Source organism: Gossypium arboreum, chromosome 7 (assembly GCF_025698485.1).
Source record: "Gossypium arboreum isolate Shixiya-1 chromosome 7, ASM2569848v2, whole genome shotgun sequence".
In the NCBI taxonomy this organism is placed as follows: domain Eukaryota; kingdom Viridiplantae; phylum Streptophyta; class Magnoliopsida; order Malvales; family Malvaceae; genus Gossypium; species Gossypium arboreum.
The window spans coordinates 17,020,695-17,032,677 of NC_069076.1; the positions used below are offsets into that span (position 1 = coordinate 17,020,695).

The 11,983-nt window shown below is 34.6% G+C and overlaps 1 protein-coding gene across 1 annotated transcript; it reads left to right on the forward strand.

Moving 5' to 3' along the window:
* The first annotated feature begins 8,325 nt into the window (after window positions 1-8,325).
* LOC108473067 (receptor-like protein kinase FERONIA) lies at window positions 8,326-11,312 on the forward strand. Its single transcript, XM_017774632.2, has one exon. It carries the CDS (start codon window positions 8,498-8,500, stop codon window positions 10,880-10,882), a length of 2,385 nt encoding a protein of 794 aa, XP_017630121.1. The 5' UTR covers window positions 8,326-8,497; the 3' UTR covers window positions 10,883-11,312.
* Window positions 11,313-11,983: the final 671 nt, after the last annotated feature.

The window sequence follows — 11,983 nt, forward strand, 5'->3', positions numbered from 1 at the left end:
AATTCTCCATTCTTGTTTATTACTACACTTCTTTGTCCAAAGATTATTTCTGGGTTTTGTTTTTTTGTGTCTGATTTTGTGAAAGGAAAATTTCTTCTTCTTTTTTATATGTGAAAATGGTTACAATTATGTTCTGACATATAAGGTTGTGAAATGTAAGCCTTGCGATTTTCATGGTATTCATAACCTTTTGCTCTTTAGTTCATTGAGATGAGAGAGCACTTGTTTAGCAAATTGTTTGGTTTATAAGTTTTGAAGCTTTTTTTTTTTTACCATATATAAAAGTTTTGGCCCAAACGACACCTACATTTTTACTATATCCTCAAACTGCTCGAGTAGTACCACATAACTCGGTCCATGACCCACCTATACTAGCGATATATTAATTTAAACTTATAATAAATAAAAAATATTTATTATACAAACTACATATTTATTAAGAAATTATTTTACCTTGTTACTAATGGAAACATTATGGGTTGTTCACTCGGAGACGTAAAAATGGTAGTCGCCACTAGGCTCATGACTGTAGTAGGAGCAAACAACCACCAATTGACATTTTATCCAGTTCCATCGTCCAACACAACTCTCGGTATAATTTGACCAACAAAGCTAATCCCCGACTTATTTGTTTACTTTCTTTGAAGTCGACTAGGTGTAGTAGTCACCTTATGTGTTCCAAATTTTGAGATTTATCGGGTATTAGAATGCCTCCGATTAACCTCAGGATGAAAGCTAGAGCATATTGTTCTTTGACGATGTTGGGCGTGTCTGTAGGAAACTCTTTGAAATTGGTTTTCAACCACTTCATATCTATCCAGCCATCGTAAATCTTGTTCGACACCTTCCTCAAAAGGTCCTCTTTATTGGGAACGACTACTAACCCCATGACAAATGACTCATCCATCGATAAACTAAGTTGTAAAGCTACATCCTTGAGTGTGATTGTACACTCGCCGCATGGAAGATAGAAAGTGTATTTCTCGAGCCTCCATCTTTCCACCAATGTGCTGATGAGTGTAGGATCGAGTTTGCAACCCTTAAGCATACAAGACGCATGCAAGAATACTGTGTCTTGCAAGTAACCATGAATTTCGGTGATTGGGCCCTTTGACAATTATGTATGAACCCTTCCAAAAAACAATCATCTGTCTATTTATATCAACAAAAAATATTTTAAAATATTTTAAAAAATAAAATACTTTAAAAATAACTTAATTGAAAATAATGAAATTTAAAATTTCGTCTTACCATTAACGCTTGAGAGGCGAAAATGTGCTTGTCTCCAAAACGAATAAAAATTGTTATCATTTGTAGAAACTTAATCAGAATGAATAATATACGAAATAATCAAATAAATCTATAATATTTTTAAACAAGCGTATCGAGAAATTTAGAACAAAACTTGAGAGAGTTGAGAGTTTAGAAAGAATTGAGAGAGTTGGATTTGAATAAAAAGAATGAAAAATGATCTGGTATTTATAGGGAAAATAAAATTACTGTTGGGGCCCTTCAAAAATTTCACTGTTGCCAACGTTAAAAAAATGACTATGGTGGAAAGCATATGCTTTCACACACTCTCTAAAAATGCCTCATTCACCTTAGTTGGACAGATGATCCCTCATGGGTTATCTATTATGAGTCATATAAGGATGATCCAGAGCTAGCATGGAACGGGTTCCTACTGATACACACTTTTCCATCCGAATCCTCAGGTTGAGCAGAGGAGCTCTCAGATGATGATCTTTCTCACCATGCAAACTCAGCTCGACCCTATCCTCCTTTGAGTCACTCCTTTATTGCATAGTGTGTCGCACTCGACAATACTATCACATATAGCAGTAACACCTTGATTGGATCGACCTCTTTAAGCGGCGATAGACAGAGCGGATGGATTGCCTCAAGCAGTTACATTTTGAGTACGTTAGGCAACAGTCAGCATGGATCGATAGCATTTAGGTGTATCTGTAGTGGATGTGCCAACACTTCCATATTTCTCCACTCGATCATGCGCCTCGCTATTATGACTTACCACCTACCACCAATCACTGGACTGTTTTAGTTTATTGTTTTCTATTTTTTTATTAGTTGTTTTTATTTTATTTGTGAGACTTCTTTGTTTTATTTTTTTTATTTTGAACTTTTTCTTTTATTATTTTATCGGTTGTTTTATTTTAATTTTATTATCTCATTATCTTATTTATTTTTGTCTATTTTCTTATTAGTTTGCTCGAAAAAATGTACTTCATTGGAATCGCCTATGATTTCAGTTTTCACTATTCTACCGAAATAATTCAAATTCAAGGCAGTTTCAGTTCTATCCCTCCCTTGTGATATTATGCTTATTTTGTGATTATAATTATTTGTACATTGAAGGCAATGTACATCTTAAGTGTGGGAAGTTGTTTATATGTTATGCGATAAAATCCCTGAATTGTTGTTTGCGTTTAAGTAATTTTCTCACACTTACCATTGAAATTATTTTTTTTAATTTGGAGTATTATTGATTTTATTTTGGAATTAATTTTTGGATTTTTTTTGCATTATGTGATTTATATTTTGAGACAATAGAGACTCAAGCATGATAAGTTTTATTGATTTTATTTTGGAATTAATTTGTGGATTTTTTTCTTGTGCTCATTTTATTTTTGGTTGTGGGTAAGTCAACTTGATTTATTATTTTAGAATTTGCTTTGGTTATACATGTCGAGACCACATTATTGATTTGATAGGATTTAACCCCTTTTACCAATAAAAAGCTTACTTGTTGTATTAACCCTTAGTAAACCCCGTTGATCCTAAGACATTTCTTTTTCTAACTCGTTTTTTATTAACCCGTAACCCATATCTATGTTGTAAACTCTTTTTATTGACTCCCTTTTTGTCGAGATTTGATTTGGCTAGTTGTCTGATTATGTTTCATCGTTTGCATTATTGAATTTTACTTTACTCTAAAAAAAATAATTGATTGAGCTTGAATCGTTAGTTTCATATTATGTTGATAAGCTCGTTTTCATTCTTTATTTCTTCTTGATGTAAACTCTTTTAATTTAGCAACTGATTGTTTTTTCTAGTTTGATAACTTATCAATTCGGCTCTAGAGTATAACCAACTTTTCTGACATTTTCCATACCTTTAACCTAAGATCCATTACAACATTGTAAAGACCTTTTGATTGGTGTGTCATCTCATTCTATAGTGGTGGAGATTTGATTTTCAAGCAAGCATATGGTAATAACATTTCTTGTTTGATTGTCGAGTGCATATTACTTGAACCTTAAACACTTTAAGTGATTGAGTGAACCTTAGTGAGGATGTTAATGCTTGTTGAGTTTGAATTTCAAATAATTATTGAGATAGGGGAGACATCTATGTTCTTAATGCCTTAAAAATTTCTCCTTGGACTGTATAACATCCCGAAATAGGGCTTAGTCGGAATAGTGGTTTTGGGACCACAAATTCGACATGAAAATATTTATCTTATGATTATTATGAGGCCTAGAATATGAGTATATGCATGTGTTAAAGTTTCATCAAGAAATTCTTTGAGTAAGGTGTTCAATTAGAAATTAAGGACTAAATTGAATAAATTGTAAAACTTGGATTCTAGAAGCAATTTGTATGAAATTGCTTTAGATTATGAATTAGAAGGTCTTGGAGAGCAATTTACCCAAATTCTAAATTTTTGGACAAAAATAGGCTTGCATGGATGAAATTTTAAAGAAATGGTATGAGGGCATTTTGGTCATTTGGCTTTTTAATGAAATAAAATGGGAAAAATGAACCAAAATCAGCTCATTTCCTCCTTCATCCAGCCAAAATTCCCAAGTCACCATAGCTAGGGTTTTCAAGCTTTCCAAGCTCAATAGTAAGTGCTCCCAAGCCCCCTTTTTTATGCTCTTTGTATTTTTGAAATCCCGGTAGTTTGCTCTCTCCATTTCTACCCATATTTCATGCTAGGGTTCATGTTTAAAAATTTACCCATGCATGAGTTGTTTGTATTTTGATGGATTATAGAGGAATATGAAAGATAAATGTGTATTAAACATATTTTCCTAGTTGATTTTCATGAAAAACCCTTATAGGGACTATTTTGCAAAAGATGTAAATGTGTGGTAGAAATGAGAAAATAATGAAAAATTTAGGCTACCATAAGAAGGAAAAGTGTTCGGCTAGGCTTGGATAAGATAAAAAATGCATGAGTTTCATTATACGAGCCTAAGGACTAAATCGTAAAAATGAGAAAGGTTAGGGGCAAAACAGTTATTTGGACCGGGGGTAGATACTAAACTTGAAATGTATAATGTGGGGTATTAATGAGTTAATTTTTCTGTTATAGACCCCGAGGAACAAATTCCGGAGGTCGATCGTGGTAAACGCAAGGTTTCGAAATAACCGAAACATATCTCTGAAATGAATACCAGGTAAGTTCGGATAACTTAAAGTAAACCCTTAATATGCATAATTGTATGATTTATGAATGCTTGATGATTGCATTTGTTATTGGTATGAAATATCATAGAAATGCATATTGATGAAGACATGAGAAAAATATCTCGGTTAAGGTTGACAAAGGGATTTCGATGGATAAACCCTTATTGACATGTGAACTGAGATCTGCATGTGTTGCAGTAAGGATTTAGCCCGAACGGGTAATCCGTGATCTTAAGTATGAAAAAGAATCTAGCCCAGACGGGTGTTCATTGAATGATCAAGCCTCTCGAAGAATATGTGTGCATGATGGATTCAGCTCGGATGGGTAATCCGATTAGGGTTTGAATTTAGCCTGGACTAGTAATTCAAATCCGAGCTCATTAAGGGTGTTTGTCGTTATAAGGGATTTAGCCTGGACTGGTAATCCTGCCATATGATGTAAGGTTCGCGGGAGTGTATATATGAAATGATCATTCGTATGAATTGACGGATAATGGGTATTCCATCGAGATTTCCTAGAAATTTAATGAGATTAACGTGGTATGCATATGTGAATGGAATGTTGAATGATGAGCTCATCTAGTTAAATTACATGATACATGATTATGTGACTAACTCATTGATTGAATGTATGTGATAGGAAATCATTTCATAATGGATCATTTCATGATTTAAGTATGGATGTATGCTAATTACTCGGTAAGTTTACTTTCCGGTTATTCGAGCTTACTAAGCATGAAAATGCTTACCCCTCTCTTTTTCCCTGTCTCACAGAGCTCGAGGACTCATAAGGACTGGAAGGCGATTGGAGAGTCAACACACTATCAACTAGGCAAGCTTTGGCATAAAGACTTTGTTTGTTTTGTTCAATGGCATGTATAGTATTTTTGAGTATTTTGTTATATGTGTCATTTGATTTGCCAAATGAAGGCATGTAAAAAAATATGTTTATTTCTTTGTATATGGCCATGAAAATTGGCTTAATTGAAGTAGGCTATGACCTACGAATTTATGCATGGTTTTATTTATAAGTGATGGGTTGTTACCAATTGGCAATGAGTCACATGAACGAGCCAATTTTGGATGAATTAAAGTGACACGGGAACCCATAAACACTAAATGGGAAATAACCTATCATGTATGAAACCAATGATATGAGGTTTCCATACATCTAGTTTAATCAAGATTATTTACAAGTGTATAATTGTGTTTTACTTTGAATTTGGTAACCACTAAGCACAAGTAGTAGAAAAGGGTGACTAAAGGCTTGGAAAATAGCCTATTAGAGTTCACATGGTTAGACACACGGGCGTTTTTCTAGGTCGTGTGTGACACACGATTCCCTCCCATGGGCGTGTGCTATGGCCGTGTGTCCCCTGCACTTAAAATTTTAGCTCAAAGTTGTACATGGGTAGACCACAGGGGCGTGCACCATGGCTGTGTTAAAAAGACAGTGTCGTCCACGGGCAGGTAGCACGGGTGTGTTCCATGGCCGTGTTGATAAGTCAGTGTTGCCCATGGCTGAAGGGCATGGTCGTGCCCCAAGTCACAAGGGCGTGTGAGTCCACACGACCCACTTACATGGGCGTGTAACACTTTATGATAAGGAAAAAATTCCTAAGGAGCCCAAGGTTTATCGAACATACCCGAATTTGTCCCACGCTGCCTCTCGGTATGTCATAGGCCTCGAAGGCCTATATAAGGGATGAGTTGTTCATGGATGAAAAGCTTAAAATTTGAGTAAAACTTGGTGACCCAATTTGGTACGTTTCAAAATGTAAAGTCCTAGTAATGCCTCGAACCCTATCCCGACGTTGGGTACGGGTGAGGGGTGTTACATTTGTGCTTGTGCTTTTCCAGTGTCATTGTAGTTTGAATTTTCGATGCATGATTATCGGTAAATTATCCTAAGACATTATCAGTGAAAACAATAAATTGAGGAAAGTTAACTTGAATATGGGTTGAGAATTTTGCTTGAGGAGAAGCAAATGCTTAAGGCTGGGGATATTTGATAAGTGCTAAAAGTAACGTGTTTAATCCCATTATTAATGCGATTTTGGGTGATTATCTGATGTTAATAGTGAATTTTACACTCCTAATCCTTTAAATTCATTTTTTTATATTTAGGAGAGCATTTGGGAGCAGAAGGAGCGAAAAACGAGCGAAAACTAGAAAATCAAAGCAAGTTACAAGAGCCACATAGGCTGACCCATTCCACACAGTCTGGCGAAACGGTCGCGTAAGCCACACGGCTCTGTGGTATGTCTTGTTGATTTCACAAATTTACACCCTAAACTGCAAGAAATCGCATTCTTTTAGTTTTTTTTTTGGATTTTAAGACGTATATATGACAAAAATAAGAAGAGAAGAGTGAGCCATAATAGAATATTCAAGCAAACAACTCGAAGAACACCACTGAAGCCAACTCTGAAGTAGATTTCCATCAAGATTGAAGAATCCCATTTGATTTCTTTGGAGATTATCATGAGTTTCTTTGTTTCTTGATGTTATATTGTATCTTGGATGTTTCTATTTCTGAGCATGAACTAATTTTCTAAATACCTAGGGAGATGAACCTTATGATAGATTCTGTTGTTTGATTTTTTATTTTATGGAATAAATTCTTAGTTTCTTGTTCTCGATTATGTGTACTTAATTCTTGGTTTAATATTTCTAGATTATTGATCCATATTTGATGTGCTTAAATCAAAGGAGAAATAAACTATGTTTAAGAGTAGATCTTGCATAGTTGAGTAGAGTTGCATGCAATCCTAAAAATAGGACGACGTAAATCTATCGGATTAGAGTCAAATCTAATGGGGAAATCCATAGAACGAGTTAATGCAATAATAAGAGTTTTAATTAGAAAGAAATTTCAATTAATCATCTAGAGTCAGTTGCTTTTATTCTTGAAAGAGATATTAGCATAATTTAAGGTCAAGTTACTAAGTACATAAATTGCGTAATTTAGATTGATAATGACAGATGAAATCTAGGTGGATTCTTTCTTGAGTATTGTTTCGCTTCTTAATTGTTAATAATTTATTTTCCTGATTTGTTTTTTGTTGTGTTCGTTAGTTAATTAATTTAGTTAATTTTAGTTTTTAATCAATCACTCCAATTATTCGGTTAAATAATAGAAAGACTGTAATTACTAGTACTTTTAATCTTTGTGGAAACGATATATTTACTCACCGTAGCTATACTATTAATTGATAGGTGCACTTACTTTACTCAAATTTTTAGTTGGTTTTGTGGACATCAGTTATTTTATATAAAATAATTAAAGTGCTTAATGTACATAAAAATTATTATTCTATGATATATGAATTAATAAAAATATTTTTATTGTTCATTATTATATTATATTGATAATTGAATAACTTTTATTCTATTAAATTTATAAACTTAATACTTATATTCTAAAATATTTATTCTGAAACTCAAATATATTATATTAAGACCAAACCAAATAATATACTCATTATTACCCAAATTTAAAATAGAGTAATTATAGCTCAAATCTCAAATTTAAAATAAAAAGAAATTAAACTTAATACCAAATACAATTTTAAAAATTAAAGATAAATTCAAATTTTAATTTAATAAAAATATTTTATTAAGATATTAATTTTTAATAATATTCTAGATTTTGGAAGTTATTATTTTAATATACCAAATTAGATGATTTATTGATGCTAATTCCTTGATCCTAAATAATAATAATAGAAAAAAACTAAAATGCTTGACTCACAATTCACCTAGTCAACGGCAACGCGAAAATATACGGTGTCATTTACTCTAGCAAACTGCTTATTTGCGACTAGTCTATGGAGGAGGAGTTTCCACAAATGTTGTTTTCAGCTATTCACAAGCTTAGCTGGTTTGCATTTTTAGGCCACCCATCCTTAGCTGGAATTGGCAGACTTCAAAATTGTAGCTTTTTACCACTTTCATTCTCAACTACCTTGAAGAATACAGTGGTATTCAATTTTCCCATTTATTCAGCTATATATAAGTTGCAGCCTTGCAGGCTTTTTCTACAAACAACACTAAAACCACAATGCTATTCTTAATTACTATCGTCTTCCTAATTCTTTCCATTTCACCTTCTATAACAAGTTCAGTTCCTTATATTCCTACTGACTACATACTTTTGAACTGTGGTGCTTCATCAAACACTACATCCTATGATGGCAGAAACTGGGTTGCCGATGATGACCACCTATATGCTAATACCTCTTCTTTTTCATCCACTGCATCCTATCAAGACCCCTCTGTCACTCAAGTTCCTTACGTGACAGCTCGTTTCTTTCGTGGTGAATTCACTTATAAATTCCCCGTTTCACCAGGCACTAAGTTCCTTCGTCTGTACTTTTATCCAAATCAATACCCTGGCCTTGATATTACCAGTTCCTTCTTTTCAGTTGCCGCTAATAATTACACTCTCTTGAGCAATTTCAGTGCCTATTTAGTTTCTGCCACTAGTCCTCCCCAAGCCTATATTGTCAAAGAATTTGTCATCACTGTTGGAAACAAGCAGATGATGGATGTCACCTTCGCCCCTTCACCGAATTCTTTCGCTTTTATCAGTGGGATTGAAGTCGTTTCCATGCCTGCAAATCTCTACACAGGCCAGACATATGGCTCTCTCCGCTTAATAGACACTAATTACTTTTTCGAGCTTGAAAACTCCACTGCTCTTGACACTGCTTATCGGCTTAATGTTGGTGGAAGAGATGTTTTAGATGTGCACGATTCAGGAATGTTCAGAACATGGAACCAAGATATTGACTATATCTTGGGAGCAGCATATGGAGTTACGTATTATGATCAGTCTGAGGCAACAATCAAATACACCGAGGCCACACCAGTGTATACGGCACCGGAAGCTGTGTACAAATCCTATCGTTCAATGGGGCCTAATCCATATATCAACTTCAATTACAATCTTACATGGCTTTTCACAGTTGATTCGGGGTTTTACTACCTCGTTAGGCTCCATTTTTGCGAAAAGTATCTACAGAAAGTGAATCAGCGTGTATTCGACATATTTATTAATAATCATACCGCTGAGAAAGCCATGGATGTGATTGCTGTGGGTGAAGGTAATGGTATTCCAATCTACAGAGATTATGTTGTGAGGGTGGCACAAAGTGAAAACGAACTATGGGTCGCACTACATCCAAATGCCGAATCTAAGCCAGAGTATAATGATGCGGTTTTGAATGGTTTAGAGATTTTCAAGTTGAACAACTCGGAAGGTAGCCTTGCCGCTCCGAACCCTCGACCAGAGACAAAGCCAATGCTTAAGCAAAAGTATTCAAAGGAGGGAAGATTTTTGAAACCGGGAATGGTCGTCATTGGAGCTACACTAAGCAGCATAGTATCAATCCTGCTTATATTGTCCCTTGTTTTTTGGCAAAGGAAACTTTTTTTGTGCAGAACGGAATCCATAAACAGAAGAAAAGTTTCCCCCAATCGATGTAGGCACTTTTCAGTTGCCGATATACTCACTGCAACAAATAACTTTGACGATGCTCTCATTATAGGGCGCGGTGGCTTTGGCAACGTGTACAGGGGTCACATTCCGGGTATTCAATACGAGGTGGCAATTAAGCGACTCAATTCAAAGTCTCACCAGGGTGAAAATGAGTTTTGGGCAGAGATTGAGATGCTCTCTCAGCTTCGCTACATTAACCTTGTGTCGCTTATAGGTTATTGTAACGAAAAACAAGAGATGATTCTTGTTTATGATTATATGGTGAATGGAACCCTTCGTGATCACCTCTATAAAAACGATAATATTCCTCTCCAATGGAAGCAAAGGCTACAAATCTGTATTGGTGCTGCTCGTGGATTAGAGTACCTTCATTCAGGTGCAGTCCAGAGAATCATTCACCGAGATGTGAAGACTACCAACATTTTGTTGGATGAGACATGGGTGGCTAAAGTCTCGGATTTCGGGTTATCGAAAATGGGCCCGGTTCTTATGGAAAATGCTCCAATCACAACTAAGGTGAAAGGTACTTTCGGATACATGGATCCGGAGTATTTTCGAAGGTTACATTTAACAGAGAAGTCCGATGTGTACTCGTTCGGGGTAGTGTTATTCGAAGTCTTGTGTGCTAGACCCGCAGTTGACACAAGTTTGGAAGATGATGAAATAGGTTTAGCTGGTTGGGCTTTCAAGTGTGTAGAAAATGAAACAATTGAGCAAATCATTGACCCTTACTTGCATGGTAAAATTGCAGCAGAGTGTTTAAAAGTATTCGTTGAGATTGCAAAAAGCTGCCTACATGATGTGGGAGTTGAAAGGCCAAAAATGAGAGATGTGGTGGGAATGCTTGAGTTTGCACTGGAATTGCAAGAAGCTGCTGGAGCAAAACAGGCGGTAGAAGCTGGTGATACAATTAATCATGCCCGGACCATGGATGAACTTGTGTAGTCTTTTTGGGTCAATTTGGGAACAAATCAATTTCATAAAATCACTAGCGTTAGCTTTCACATTCATGACGTAGTTTTATAATTAATTACAAATTGAGCTGGAGCTTAGGAGTGGTAAGGAACATGACTTGTGGGTAAGCTTAAAATGTCAAAAGTCTTCCTCTAAAGACGAATAAATCAACACATCTTCGGGAGCTCTGCGTGGGTAGCGATTGATTCCTACACACTACCGACACCCGACATGGTCCCTTATCAACTATGCATGGAACATGACTGATCAAGGATTAATTTTTTATGCATTGCTTTTAAAAATGTGTTGTTTGTTAATTTTTAGAAGTGTTTTTGAAAAAGTGTATTTTAATATTTAGGTGTTTAGTGGTTCTTTTAAAAGTTACTTTTGAGAATTAAAAAATTTATATTTTGGGTTGAAATCAGGATATTCATTTTTAGTGACTATTCTCTTTGTTGTGAGTGTTTTTGTCACATCCTAAACATCTTAAAAACCAAGATAGTAAAATTGGGTAAAGAGCCAAATATTAAAATTGGGTATCGTAAATAGGATTAGAGTGTTTAATAATAAAATATTAAAATAATTATCGGGTCTAAAATTAGGTGGTGAAAATTAGGATTAGGTGGTCGGTTATTAAATAACTTAAAACAAATTTTAAAAATAAAATCGGGTTTGAAAATAATTGAGAAAAAATTTGTTTTAATTAAACTAAGGTCTGATTTGAAAAATAAGAGAAAACTGAGAGTTTTTAAAAGGCAATTTCTTCTTAATTTTAAAAATATGTTCATCTCCTTTCTTTCTTTAAAAGAACCCCAGGACCCCTTCCCTTCCATTTTAGCTTCACATTCGAAATTTCTCAAATTCAAATATGATATTTTCTCTCAAAATTAACTCATCTTTAGTGATTTCTTACCTATCCAAACACCAAAAATCATTAAATCCTCATCAAAATTCGTTATTATCCTTCTCACGTTCAACTTCGAATTAGCTCCAAAACTTATTGTTTTCTTTAGATTGACGTAATGTCTTGACTTATTATGATTAGATCAAGGTTGTTCTTTTTCGAATTCCAAATTTAATTAAGTGTGTTGA

Bases quoted from the DNA above. Each gene is read 5' to 3' on its own strand.
- LOC108473067 (XM_017774632.2), top strand. From the start codon at position 8,498: ATGCTATTCTTAATTACTATCGTCTTCCTAATTCTTTCCATTTCACCT.